At 46.7% G+C, this 13,928-nt stretch overlaps 1 protein-coding gene across 1 annotated transcript; it reads right to left on the bottom strand.

The window, feature by feature from the left end:
• Positions 1 to 11,613: 11,613 nt before the first annotated feature.
• On the bottom strand, positions 11,614 to 13,669 carry LOC123058061 (probable polygalacturonase At1g80170). Its single transcript, XM_044480892.1, has 8 exons — positions 13,625 to 13,669; positions 13,367 to 13,498; positions 13,116 to 13,265; positions 12,660 to 12,867; positions 12,465 to 12,546; positions 12,215 to 12,326; positions 11,943 to 12,056; positions 11,614 to 11,847 (listed from the first exon to the last, which is right to left on the bottom strand). Exons 1-8 carry the CDS (start codon positions 13,667 to 13,669, stop codon positions 11,614 to 11,616), a joined length of 1,077 nt encoding a protein of 358 aa, XP_044336827.1.
• Between the last annotated feature and the right edge of the window lie 259 nt (positions 13,670 to 13,928).

Here is a 13,928-nt window from a genome sequence, read left to right on the forward strand (position 1 = left end):
CCTCACTATGTGCACGGCAATAAGGTTTTTGAGGAGCGTCTCGACTGCTCCCGATCGGTCCCCAACTCTGTTCGCCTCTGCTTCCACTACTTCCTCTGCATCGACACCATGGCCGCCGCCGCCGCTAAGAAGAAGGCCACGGATGACGCCGAGGCTGCTGCTACAGCCGCCGCGTTGGCCTGGCCAACCAGAGGGTATGATCTGTTCATCCCTTGTTTACTCATACTTATGAGTATGCTTAGGTATTGCTATGAGATGCATACCGTTTATGCCATGCTTACTGTTTACTCGTGGATAAGTCTAATCGGAAAAGTGCTAATATTTCCAACAATCCAAAAACATTATTTTAGGCACTTTTCGATTTAAGGCTTTGCTGCTACTCTGAAACCGGAAAAGTTTATCGGGACGCATTTTAAGCATTGGCAAACTAGGACCACCTTGTGGCTCACAGCGATGAACGTGTTTTGTGTTGGTGGTGTGTCCCTCACAGAAACGATTGCTCCTGAATAGGAGAAGGCGTTTAGAGACGCAACCACAATCTTTCTGGGAGCAGTTCTGAGTGTGATTGGAGACAAGTTGGTTGACGCCTATATTCATATAGGCGTTGCCAAAAACTTGTGGGATGCGCTCGAAGTCAAATTCGGCGCAACTGATGCTGGCAGTGAGCTGTATGCCATGGAGCAGTTCCATGATTACAGGATGGTTGATAACCGTTCTGTATTGGACCAGGCTCATGAGATACAGTGCATTGCTAAGGAGCTGGAGCTCCTGAAGTGTGAGTTATCGGACAAGTTTGTCGCGGGTTGCATTATTGCAAAACTCCCTCCTAGTTGGAGGAACTTTGCTACTTCTCTCAAGCACTTGAGACGTGAATTCTCTGTTGAGGATGTCATTGGTCATCTCAGTGTTGAGCAGAACTCGAGAGCAAAGGACTCACACGTGAAAGGGGCAGAGGGTTCTTCTAGCGCCAATGTGGTGCAGAAGAATTTTCACAAGTTCAAGGGAAAGAACTTTGTCCAGCAGAATGCTACCTTTAAGAAAAAGGGTAAGAAGAAAGACAAAAAGAGAGATGGCTGCTTTACTTGTGGTTCCGATGAACATTGGGCAAACAAGTGCCCAAACAAGTACAAGAAGCCAGCACAGGACTCTAAGTCTGTGAATGTCACTCTGAGCAACAATGATGCGGCATCTGGGGATGGTAATCCGTTTACCATACTTTCAGTTTGTCAGTCCACCGATTGGTGGATTGACACTGGGGCCAATATTCATGTGTGTGCTGATGTGTCTTTGTTTTCTTCCTACCAGGTCGCACGAGATTGTTCCGTCCTGATGGGGAATGGCTCGCATGCTTCTGTTCATGGTGTTAGCACGGTAGATCTGAAGTTTACTTCGGGAAAGATCGTGCAACTGAAGAACGTGCAGCATGTCCCCGCCATAAGGAAGAATCTCGTTAGTGGCTCCCTTCTATGTAAAGAAGGGTTTAAGTTAGTATTTGCGTCTAACAAAGTGGTCGTATCTCGGTATGGACTATTTGTTGGAAAAGGATATGATTGTGGTGGTTTGTTCCGCCTTTCCCTAGAGGATTTCTGTAATAAAGTCGTGAACCAAATTCATTCTAATGTGAACAAATCCGAAGTTTGGCATTCACGTCTTTGTCACATAAATTTCGGTTGTATGACGCGGCTAGCTAAGATGGATATAATCCCTAGTTTCACTTTAGCCAAAGGCTCTAAGTACCATGCGTGTGTGCAAGCTAATCAACCTCGTAAGCCTCACAAGCTTGTGAAGGAGAGACACCTGGCACCTCTAGAGCTCATACATTCAGATCTCTATGAGATGAATGGTGTGTTGACTAAAGGTGGAAAGAAGTACTCCATGACTCTGATTGATGATTCCACTAGATTCTGCTATGTGTATTTGTTAAATACTAAGGATGAGGCTCTACACTACTTTAAAGTCTATAAGGCTGAAGTTGAGAACCAACTTGAGAAGAAAATAAAACGAGTCCGGTCTGATCGTGGTGGAGAGTACTTTTCTAATGAGTTCAATTTATTCTGTGCGGAACATGGTATTATTCATGAGAGGACGCCTCCCTACTCATCCCAGTCAAATGGGGTTGCCGAACGGAAAAATCGTACTCTAACTGATTTGGTTAACGCCATGTTAGATACATTGAGTTTATCCAAGGCATGGTGGGGGGAGGCTGTATTGACATCTTGTCATGTCTGAATAAAGTTCCCACAAAGGATAATGAGACTACTCCCTATGAGCAATGGGAAAAGAAAAGAACTACACTCTCTCACTTGCGCACTTGGGGCTGTTTGGCGAAAGTCAATGTGCCGATAATCAAAAAGCACAAGTTGGGACCAAAGACCGTGAACTGTGTTTTTCTTGGCTATGCCAAGCATAGCGTTGGCTATAGATTTATAGTGGTGAAATCTGAGGTACCTGACCAGAAGGTCGGTACAATTATAGAGTCTAGGGATGCTACATTCTTTGAGGATATTTTCCCCATGAGAGATATGCAAAGCAATTCTAGACTGGAATCTGATGAGACTCCTGAACCTGCTATTCCGATGGAATATTATGAACATAAAAGTGATAAGAGTTTCACGGAGGATGACGAGGAAGCTCCTGTCAGGAGCAAGATACAGAGGACTGCAAAGTCCTTTGGTGATGATTTCCTCGTGTACCTCGTGGATGATGATACTCCCAGTTCCATTTCAGAAGCTTATGCATCTCCGGATGCTGACTACTGGAAGGATGCGGTCCGCAGCGAGATGGATTCCATCTTGGCTAACGGGACATGGGAGATCACTGATCGTCCTTATGGTTGTCGACCATTAGGATGTAAGTGGGTGTTCAAAAGGAAGCTTAGGCCCAATGGTACTGTTGAGAAGTACAAGGCTAGGCTTGTGGCCAAGGGTTATACCTAGAAAGAAGAAGAGGATTTCTTTGACACTTATTCACCTATGGGTAGACTGACAACCATTCGAGTGTTACTCGCTTTGGCTACCTCGCATGGTCTTCTCGTTCATCAGATGGACGTTAAGACGGCTTTCCTTAACGGAGAGCTAGACGAGGAAATTTACATGCAACAGCCGGATGGCTTTGTAGTAAATGGTCAGGAAGGAAAGGTGTGTAAGCTAGTGAAATCTTTGTATGGCCTGAAACAAGTGCCTAAGCAATGGCATGAGAAGTTCAACACTACTCTGACATCTGCTGGCTTTGTTGTGAACGAAGCTGACAAATGTGTATACTATCGCTATGGTGGGGCAAAGGAGTTATACTGTGTCTGTATGTCGATGACATACTGATATTTGGGACCCACCTCAAGGTCATTGAGGAGGTCAAGTCTTTTCTATCTCACAACTTTGAGATGAAGGACCTGGGTGTGGCTGATGTTATCCTGAACATCAAGCTACTGAGAAATTCTGAAGGTGGAATTACACTTTTGCAATCCCACTATGTTGAGAAGATTTTGAGCCGTTTTGGATATTCGGACTGCAAAACTTCTGCAGCACCATATGATCCTAGCGCGTGGATTCGAAAATTCGAAGGCACGGCTGTAGATCAATTGAGATATTCTCAAGTGGTTGGTTCACTGATGTACCTGGCATGTGCTACTCGTCCCGACATCTCATTTGCTGTGTGCAAACTGAGCCGGTTTGTTTCCAATCCGGGAGATGTGCATTGGCATGCTTTTGAGCGAGTCATGCGCTATTTGCAAGGTACTACGGACTATGGAATTCACTATTCTGGGTACCCGACGGTACTTGAGGGGTATAGTGATTCGAATTGGATATCTGATGCTGATGATATGAAAGCCACAAGTGGACATGTCTTCACACTTGGTGGTGGTGCTGTTTCCTGGAAGTCTTGCAAGCAGACGATCTTAACCAGATCGACCATGGAAGCAGAACTCACAGCATTAGACACATCATGCGTCGAAGCAGAATGTCTTCGAGAGCTTTTGTTGGATTTGCCGGTGGTTGATAAACCAGTGCCGGCTGTCCTTATGAACTGTGACAATCAAACAGTGATTGCCAAGGCTAAGAGTTCAAAGGATAACATGAAATTCACAAAGCACATAAGAAAAAGATTGAAATCTATCAGAAAATGAAGAAACTCCGGAGTAATAGTGTTGGATTATATCCAGACGGCTAAGAATCTGGCAGACCCTTTTATGAAAGGGCTATCACGGATTGTGATAGAAAATACATCGAGGGAAATGGGTATGAGACCCACGTAAGTTGCCATGGGGGTAACCCAACCTATGTGATCGGAGATCCCGTGAATTAGGACCTGGGAAAACAATCCAGCAGTCAACTGAGGAGAGTATCTTAATTAACCCACTCCGTTGAAGATGCACAATACTCTCAATTCTGTAAGGCAGACTGACATTTGTCTTAATGTGTTCCAAAGCTTGTGTAAGCAAGATGCTAACATACAGAGTATTCTTTAGAGGAACACACCTATGTGAGCCCGACTACCGGTCACAGTCTATGAGATTGGGGAATCTCTATTAAGCTCATGAGAAGGTACAGAGTATGACTAATAAGCTCCACCCGTGGGGTTTAGCCTTCGGCAGCCATGTATGAACTGACAATAGGCGAAACTTCTGCACGCCAAACTGACAATTCAAGGGATAGCCCATTGTTCAGTTGTGAAGAAGTCTAATCCTGTTACTCTAGGTGGAAGTTCAACTTAACAGTCTCCACTGAAAATACTGGTATATCAAGCATTGTTTGGAACAGTTGACAAATTTATGTGCCTCGAGATCTGGTGGGGGATTGTTGGATTATGGATGGGCTTAGGCCCATATAAGACACTAATCCCTGGTTAATCTTGAGGCCCATGTATGAGATGGCAGGTGGTGGAAAGTTTAGTCCCACCTTGCTAGTTGAGGAGAGTTGAGACCCCTTTATAAGGGCTGCTCTACCACTTGCCATTGGGAGCTTGGGAAGAGGAGTGGTACACGCGCGCTCCTCTTCCTCCGCCGCCTGCCTCGCCACGCCTCGCCTCATCACGACGCGCGCGCGCCGCGGGTTGCGGGTTGCGGGAATGAGCCGAGCCGAAGCTTATTTTTGCCGCTCAGGAACGAAATAATTAATCAAGGATTAATTAACGAGTCGCTAACATGAGGGCCACTGTCCAAGACATTGGACTGTGGGCTCACTTGCGTTGCCTCGTCGACCCCTTGCCGGGGGTGCGACTCTTGTCGGGACCCGCGTTGCCAGGATTCGTCGACCCCTTGCCGGGAGTGCGACGCTTGCCGGGAACAACGACTCCCTTGCCGGGAGTGGGCCGACTCGGTCGTGGGCCTCCGCTCACTCACTCCCTCTCGCTTGACCTAGCCGTCATCTACTGTTCCTCACTCTGTGCTGTCTTCGGCGATCCCATCTCGACGACCGCATGCACGGCTGGTCGGGAGAGCAGGTGCCTCCGGAACCCTGTCGTTCGAGATCCTGCCCGGGAGAACGGCAATAAGGTTTTTGGGGAGCGTCTCGACGCGACTGCTCCCGATCCGTCCCCAACTCTGTTCGCCTTTGCTTCCACTACTTCCTATGCATCGACACCATGGCCGCCGCCGCCGCCGCTAAGAATAAGGCCACGGACGACGCCGAGGCTGCTGCTACAGCCGCCGTGTTGGCCTGGCCAACCGGAAGGTATGATCTGCTCATCCCTCGTTTACTCATACTTATGCTAGCCGTATATGTGCTGCTCATAGAAGGTTCGATTCTATGTTCTGTACGTGCTAGTATGCTTAAGTATTGCTATGAGATGCATACCGTTTATGCCATGCTTACTGTTTATTCGTAGATAAATCTAATCGGAAAAGTGCTAATATTTCCAACAGTTGCACGTATAGCCTACGTCCATATCTAGAGTCCTAAAACAACCGGAGTGTTCTGAATTGAGATTTGACGGTGCTCATGATCTCCCTCCTTTAATTTTTGGACCTGTTGGTGGTGACTGGCTCTTGTCGTGGCTTGACTGTTGCTTGTGCGAGCATGGTCTTCATTTATGTGACATCACAAGTCAAGACCGTGTTATGTAACAAGCAAAGGAGATAAGGACGTGGCCGACAAGATTACAACAGGTGGGAATATCACAACCTGACTGTGCATGAGCCATGTAGCATGCACTCAACATTTAGGATTTGCCCCCAATTGTGCTACAATACACCGATGATACTCTCATCATAGCCCACTCAAACTAATCAGACATCCGCCATGCACATAAAACACATTTTCCAGGACTTCTTCCTTGTGAACGGCCTCGCTTCAAAATCTAAAAAATAACCTTCGTCACCTTGCACACTAACGAGAAGCTAACCCAAACCACACCTTTAACCCCCCAGCTACCCCATTTCCCCCCTTTCCCTAAACCCACTTTTGCCTCCCCTACAAACTCTTCCTCTGCCTTCTAATCCATTATCGCTAAATCCATCAAATACCTCCTTGGACGGTTTGTACGCATGCTAAACATAGGAGCTGGACTTAATTTTTTGCGGGATAACATAGGAGAGACTAATCCTAGTCCCCATTCTAGGCTTGCTAGTTACGTACTCCTTTCGTCTCAAAATAAGTGTCTTAACTTAGTACTAATTTTAGTATAAAATTATACTAAAATTAAAACACTTATTTTGAAACGAAGAGAGTACTATATGATGGTCTTTCAATTGTCGAAAAAGTTATGAAAATCCATCGAATACCTCCCTGGATGGTGTGCATGCATGCAAAACAACGGGACAGACTAATCCCGCTCTCTTCTGTTCTAGACTTACTTACGTACTAAAACTTGCGCCACGGTCTGGCACTGTAAGATCAAATATGTTGACTAGAGGGGGTGAATTGAAGATTGCGACAAATTCTTCTAAAAGCAAGTTCTTTAAAGAAAAATAGAGTAAGCCAGAAGTAATATAAAGAGTATGACAAAATACATTACAACTTCTGACGAAACACTACTACTAAGAAGAGAGAAACCAACGTAAGAATGCGGTCAGAACTGAGATAAATACATCATTACAAAGGAAAGGTTGATGACTAAGTAACAATACAAATAGACAAGTCTAACAAAGAGGCATGGACACTACAATATGCTGAAATTTGAGATGGGCTCTAGGTCCATATAGCAATTTCTAAAAAATCTTTAAGGGTCCATGTGGGTTATATGGCACTAGGTGTAGTGGAAAGTTTAGTCCCACCCCGCTAGTGGAAGGAGAGTTGGAGTGGTTTATAAAGGTTGCGGGATTGAGCCGAGCCGAGCTCACACCTACGCGCTTATTTTTGCCAGTCACTAACGGACGGCTGCGTCTATATAAGTGTGCGGTGTCTCCTAACCCTAGCCGCCACGAACAGATCCCCTTGCTGCTGCTGCCGCCGGTGACTCCATCCCGTCCGCCGCGTACACGGTCGACGGGATGAGGGGCGAATAGGTTTTTGGGCAGCGATTACGCGACTGCTCGCTTCCGATCGTCTACTTTCTCTACGTCCGTGTCGCCTTCATCATCACCATGTCCACCGACGCCGAACGTGCCACCGCCGAGAAAGCTGAAGCCGACAAGAAGGCCGCCGAGGACGCCGCTGCCGCCACCAAAGCCGCAGCCTCTGCATGGCCTACTGGAGGATATAACTCGTTTATCCCGCTCCTACTGTTTTCTGTTTTAGCCATGCTAGCGTTATACGTAGATCTTTCTGTAATTAGCGTAGTATGTGCTAGCTTGACTGAATACCAGTATGTGTTTATTTGTGTCAATGTCGTGCTAGTGATTTACTCATGGATTAATTTAATCGAGAAATTGCCTATTTACTCAACACAGTATAGGGAGATTGAATACAAAATACTTCCTCCGTTTTTAAATATTTGTCTTTTTAGAGATTTCAAATGGACTATCACATACAGATGTATATAGAAATATTTTAGAAAGTAGATTCACTCATTTTGCTTCATATGTAGTCACTTGTTGAAATCTTTAGAAAGACAAATATTTAGGAACGGAGGGAGTGGAACATAGAGACATGCAGGGTGGGGAGGGTGCGGCCAAGGGGGAGAGGATTTTTTTTTACTTTGTGGGTGGGCGGCCAAGTATATTTAAGAGTCTGGACGACCAAGGAGGATAATTGTTAATCCTCTAAAGCTTTTAGGTGATTGGTTAGGTACATGTTAGAGAAGTAAAAATGAAATTTTACTCCTCTTTAACTTTTTTGGGGATCGGTTTAAGATGCTTCAAGGCTTTCAACAATGCATGGTGTTTAGAGAGATGCTTAGCAAAATAGGCTGAGTTTTTTTCAAGCACTAGTGCTTATTTCTACAGAAGGGTACTTAAATTAATCATCTATCCTTTACATATAAGCACGATGCTTAAAAAAATTGGTTTATTTCTCTAGGTACTTCCTAAGCACCTTGCATTGTACAAGGCCTAAGGGCTCCTGTGAGGGAAGATTAAATCTTATATTTCCGAAAAAAGGTTGCCCCCCGCTTTGTATTACAAAGCAACCATCACCGATACAACCAATGATAGGTGCTGAGATGGAAGTAGCACAATCACGCCCAAAAAAAACAAAAGAGAAACTACAAAAAGAAAAAAATGCCGAGAACGAATAACAGTGAGAGAACAATGCAATTCATGTAGCTTAGATATTTTTGGTTGAGACATACGGAAACAATATTTACAATGGGAAAAAGGTAAATTTAATAGTAATCCAATTTTCCTTTTTAACATATAAAATTAACAAGTTCAAATTAAATAGCACATTAGTTCGATGTCTGTATAAAGAAATAGATTTTCCCTATTTCCAAAAAATAAAACCAAAAAGGTCAAATTAAAATAACAGAGCAGTTCGATGCTCATTAAAACTTTTGATTTTTCTCGTTTCTAAAAAATAACCAATTCATGGTGCAGGTTAGAAAAGTAAAAGTGAAATTTTACTCCTCTTTAGCTTTTTAGGGGATCGGTTTGAGATGCTCCAAGGCTTTGAACAATTCATGGTGTCTAGAGAGATGCTTAGTAAAATAGGCTGAGTTTTTCTCAAGCACTAGTGCTTATCTCTACAGAAGGGGTACCTAATTAATCATCTATCCTTTACATATAAGCACGGTGCTTTTAAAAAACCCGGTTTATTTCTCTAGGTACTTCCTAAGCACCTTGCATTGTACAAGGCATAAGGGCTCCCGTGAGGGAAGATTAAATCTTATATTTTCCTCATGAACATTGATTATATATAGCTTTTAATAGTTCTTATAGATGATCTAACCCAATATGATTGGTGGAGCTATCGGGACTTCAGGCATGTCCACAATCACTAGATCAATAAGAGTTGGACATCCATAACTTTGAACAACATACATTGTGCTTGATGCCTACAACTTGTGTGTATGTGTAGTCGGCCATAACTACCATCCTCACATCCAATCCAATTTTAACACTACTACCCTGACCTTACATGGCGCTCACCTAAGGTAAGAATTTTTGCACTGCTCCTCTGTCTATGTCCAAGCACTATGTTCACAACGAAGAGCACTGGGGATCAACGGCCCGAGAACCACACTTGTGGCTTCACCGTGCCCGCGACGCTCCCATGGGCATTCAGAACCTTGGCTTTTGGTGGAGAAGTGTGTTTACACCATGATAGGTTGACATTGTCGAGATAGATGTCGTGGCGTCAACGGCCAGCCACTCGTCATCGCCTTTCATGTTGCGGATGTCAACGCTCCCATCAACATGCTCAATGAGACGGTAGGAGCGGAAGAGAAGCGCAAAGTAGGTGCGCCAAGCGTTGTAGGAAGGGGAGTCGAGCTCGAGGATGACGGGAACATGGTCCTTGATGGGAAGTTCGTTGAGACGGTCGGAGGTGAACGCAAGGACGGTGGTGGAGCTGCCGAGGGAGGAGTTGGATCCCACCATGATGATGCAAACGGCGGCGGCTGGGGGAAGGCTTTAGGGTTTGGCGGCAGCGGCGGCTTGGGAGAGAGCAGCGGTGGCGGCCGCGTGTGAGGGTTAGGGTTTTGGTGCGGCAGCGGCGGCTTGGGAGAAGTGGCGGTGGCGGCGGTGGCTTGGGGAGCAAGCAGCGGCGCCAGGAGAGAGGAGGCGGCCACGGCGTGAGACGCGGCGGCGGCCTAGGGCAGAAGCGATGGAGATCGGTAGAAAACTGATACCATGTAGAAGACTATAGGATGCAACTCGATTGTATTCATTGGAGTCTGTTACAATATATACAGGTGGTGTCTTGCGTGATAAGCCAACTGACTCTACAATATCTCTAGGAATCAGCTTTACAAGGTTAGAGATAATATGAGAATCAGTCGGTAATAAATACAGAGATATCACGGTTCAACAGAGAAAACAATGATTTTCAAATTGCGACGAATCCGAACAAGAACCGTAGAAAATGGCACTCACTTCGTCCTATTCACACTTGTAGAAAATCCATCCGGAATGTTTCGGCGTGCTCGAGATGAGGCGCAACACCAGCTGCGAGCAATGATCACAGTTGATGACCGGTAGAGGTACACCGACTAGTTGTTGGGAAATGGCTGAGCCCGGGTGACGGGGGACGGGACGATGTCTGTGGTCGATCGACGCTTGAGATGCAAGCGGCAAGAGAGGACATACCAAGAGGCGGCAGGGGAGCGGTCGAGGTGGATGCATGGTTTGGTTTCCGTCAAATCCCTCCAAAACGTAATGACACCTTGGTTGCGTCGAATCTGATGGTGGCGGCGACTGCCGTAGTTCCGTCAATTTAGGCACCGCCAACGATGAGAACCGACTGAATCGAGGTGGGGGAGGAGCGCGGAAGGTGCTATGGGGAGTCGTCGATGGCTCGTGGTGGACGGCGGAGGCATGTAGGGCGACGCCAGAGTGGATGCGATGCAGGGTGGGGAGGGTGTGGCCAAGGGGGAGAGGAACGTTTTTTACTCCGTGGGTGGGTGGCCGAGTATATTTAAGAGTCTGGACGTCCAAGGAGGATAATTGTTACTCCTCGGGATCGGTTAGGTGCAGGTTAGAGAAGTAAAAGTGAAATTTTACTCCTCTTTAGCTTTTTAGGGGATCGGTTTGAGATGCTCCAAGGCTTTGAACAACTCATGGTGTCTAGAGAGATGTTTAGTAAAATAGGCTGAGTTTTTCTCAAGCACTAGTGCTTATTTCTACAGAAGGGGTACCTAATTAATCCTCTATCCTTTACATATAAGCACGGTGCTTAAAAAAACGGTTTATTTCTCTAGATACTTCCTAAGCACCTTGCATTGTACAAGGCATAAGGGCTTCCGTGAGGGAAGACTAAATCTTATATTTTCCTCATGAACATTGATTATATATAGCTTTTAATAGTTCTTATAGATGATCTACCCAATATGATTGGTGGAGCTATCGGGACTTCAGGCATGTCCACAATCACTAGATCAATAAGAGTTGGACATCCATAACTTTGAACAACATACATTGTGCTTGATGCCTACAACTTGTGTGTATGTGTAGTCGGCCATAACTACCATCCTTACAGCCAATCCAATTTTAACACTACTACCCTGACCTTACATGGCGCTCACCTAAGGTAAGAATTTTTGCACTACTCCTCTGTCTATGTTCACAACGAAGAGCACTGGGGATCAACGTCCCAAGAACCGTACTTGTGGCTCCACCGTGCCCGCGACGCTCCCATGGGCATTCAGAGCCTTGGCTTTTGGTGGGGCAGTGTGCCTACAACAGGATAGGTCGACATTATCGAGATAGATGTCGTGGCATGGCACGCTATTGCTGCACATGATCTTGATAGCCTCTCGCTCGGAGGACGTCCCATGGATGTTGATGAACCTCGCGTCGGTTATGGCCACACCACCTTGCTGCTAAGGCAACCAATATAGTTTCAGTCTCAACCAATTGCCCTGAAGATGGAGCGGTCAATGTGTTGGTGACTGAGTTGAGTAGGTTTCCTTACCCGTTCTGGACAGTTTCCATGCGGGCAGTAGAACTGGTCGATGTCGATAGGATGTTGGACTTCAGTCATGTTGAGGTCCCTGAAAATGAATCCGCTCGCTTTGCCTTGCCCTCCCTGCATTCATAACATCACATATGTTATCAGGGGAATTAACAGTGGTATACACACACACACACACACACACACCATCAGTTGATATCTATCTTTGAACTGATGCAAGGCACACACATGCACAACATAGAGAAGGCATGTGGATGCTGCTTCAGTGTTACCTGCCACGATTTGATCCTGACGCCGTTGGTCGTATTGAAGAATTTGCAGTTGGATACTGTAATCCTCTCCACCATCGCTGGGCCTTCACCAGCACCTCCAAGGCTTCCCACACTACATGACAAGATAACAAAAGGAAGAAGCTGCTTAGGTTAATGTATGCTACCAATCACTAGAGAAATTCATCAGCCCTTATGCACTTGGTCAGTAAGACCTGCATATATATATGCATGCATGGTTGTGCATCTGTACCTGATACCATGACCGGGCCCACACGTGATGTCGGTGACGTTCACATCGGTGGTTCCCGTTATAATCGACACGCAATCATCACCTGCGAGCACTCGTCCAATGTATGTCAGGAGTATTACAATGCACACACACTTGACGTCAAAGTGCAACACACATGAAGCAAAGGATTTTATCAAGGGCTAGCTGTTACTGTACCGGACTGGATGGAGGAAGAGGAGACGCGGACATGGTGGGAGGCCCCAATGGTGATCCCGTCCGTGTTGGGGCTGTCGCCGGGCGCGGAGATGGAGACGTTGTGCACCAGCGCCTGGCTGCACCTGTACACGCTGATGTGCTTGAGGGCGCTGTCCTTGAGACGTATGTTGGTCACCCGCAGGCCGTTGCAGAACGAGAATGACACCAGCTGGGTTCGTTACAATTACATGCACCTGAATTAGTTTTCGCGTGCGTACGTGCAGACATGTCTGTCTAAAGTCTAAACTGAAATGGGTATTTTTGGTTCGGCAGCTGGAAGAGGCGTTGCGTGTGTGCTTACCATTGGCCGGACACTGCATTTCTGTCAGAGACGAGAGGGGCAGCTGATCAGATTGTGGACAATGCGTGAAGATAGATTGAAGAAGCAACGGCTATGTTTGTGTGGGTTGTTGTTACCTTGTGGTTGTGGCAATCCCACCATGGGGCGCCCCGGCCGTCGATCTGGCCGCTGCCGTCCACCGTCAGGTTGTCCACCTCGTGGAAGGTCAGCACGCTTGACGATCTTAGCTGCCAGAGGGTGCTTGGCGCCACGATGTCCCCGTCCACCTGCAGAGCGACACTCCATCCTCGGTTTATACCGTCGGCGACTATACTGTACTTCGATAAGAGTACGGTCAAATCGTCGGTAGAAGGTAGGTGTTGGTTACCTGCATGGTGATGGGCGACTTGCAGGGCCCGTTGAAAGTGGCGTCGCGCAGCAGGAAGGTCCTTCCTGCAGGGACGTAGACGTTCGCCCCGCCGCTGTCCCTGCACGCAGATTCCCATGTCTCCTCGAACGCCTGTCGGTCACGAAGACGGAGGATGCAGATGAGTGGGTCAGGAAGATCTGAACTGACCGGCAATGACCAAGAAGCATGAAGGTTGAGAATCATATGTAGGTCGAGGCTACGTTGTTGTTGTTATACCTTGGAATCATCCGTCTCGCCGTCCCCGGCGGCATGGAAAGCCATGACGCTGTATCGAGTCCCTTCCCCTTTCCACACCTTGGTCGCCGCCGCCGCCGCGGATCGAACTGTGGCCGATACCACAAGAAGCAGCAGCAGCGGCAGGACGAGGAACAAGGAGGTGCGTCCTGCTGCTGCAACCCTCTGCCATTTTCAAGATCCGTGCGTCAGGCAAAGCAACATATAGATGATTAGAACGAAAATCTACTTTTCGATCGAGCTGGTGAGCAATGGCAGAGCAGAGCCGACGCGCATACCATGATGA

The sequence above is a fragment of the Triticum aestivum genome, chromosome 3A (genome assembly GCF_018294505.1).
Source record: "Triticum aestivum cultivar Chinese Spring chromosome 3A, IWGSC CS RefSeq v2.1, whole genome shotgun sequence".
Classification (NCBI taxonomy): Eukaryota; Viridiplantae; Streptophyta; class Magnoliopsida; order Poales; family Poaceae; genus Triticum; species Triticum aestivum.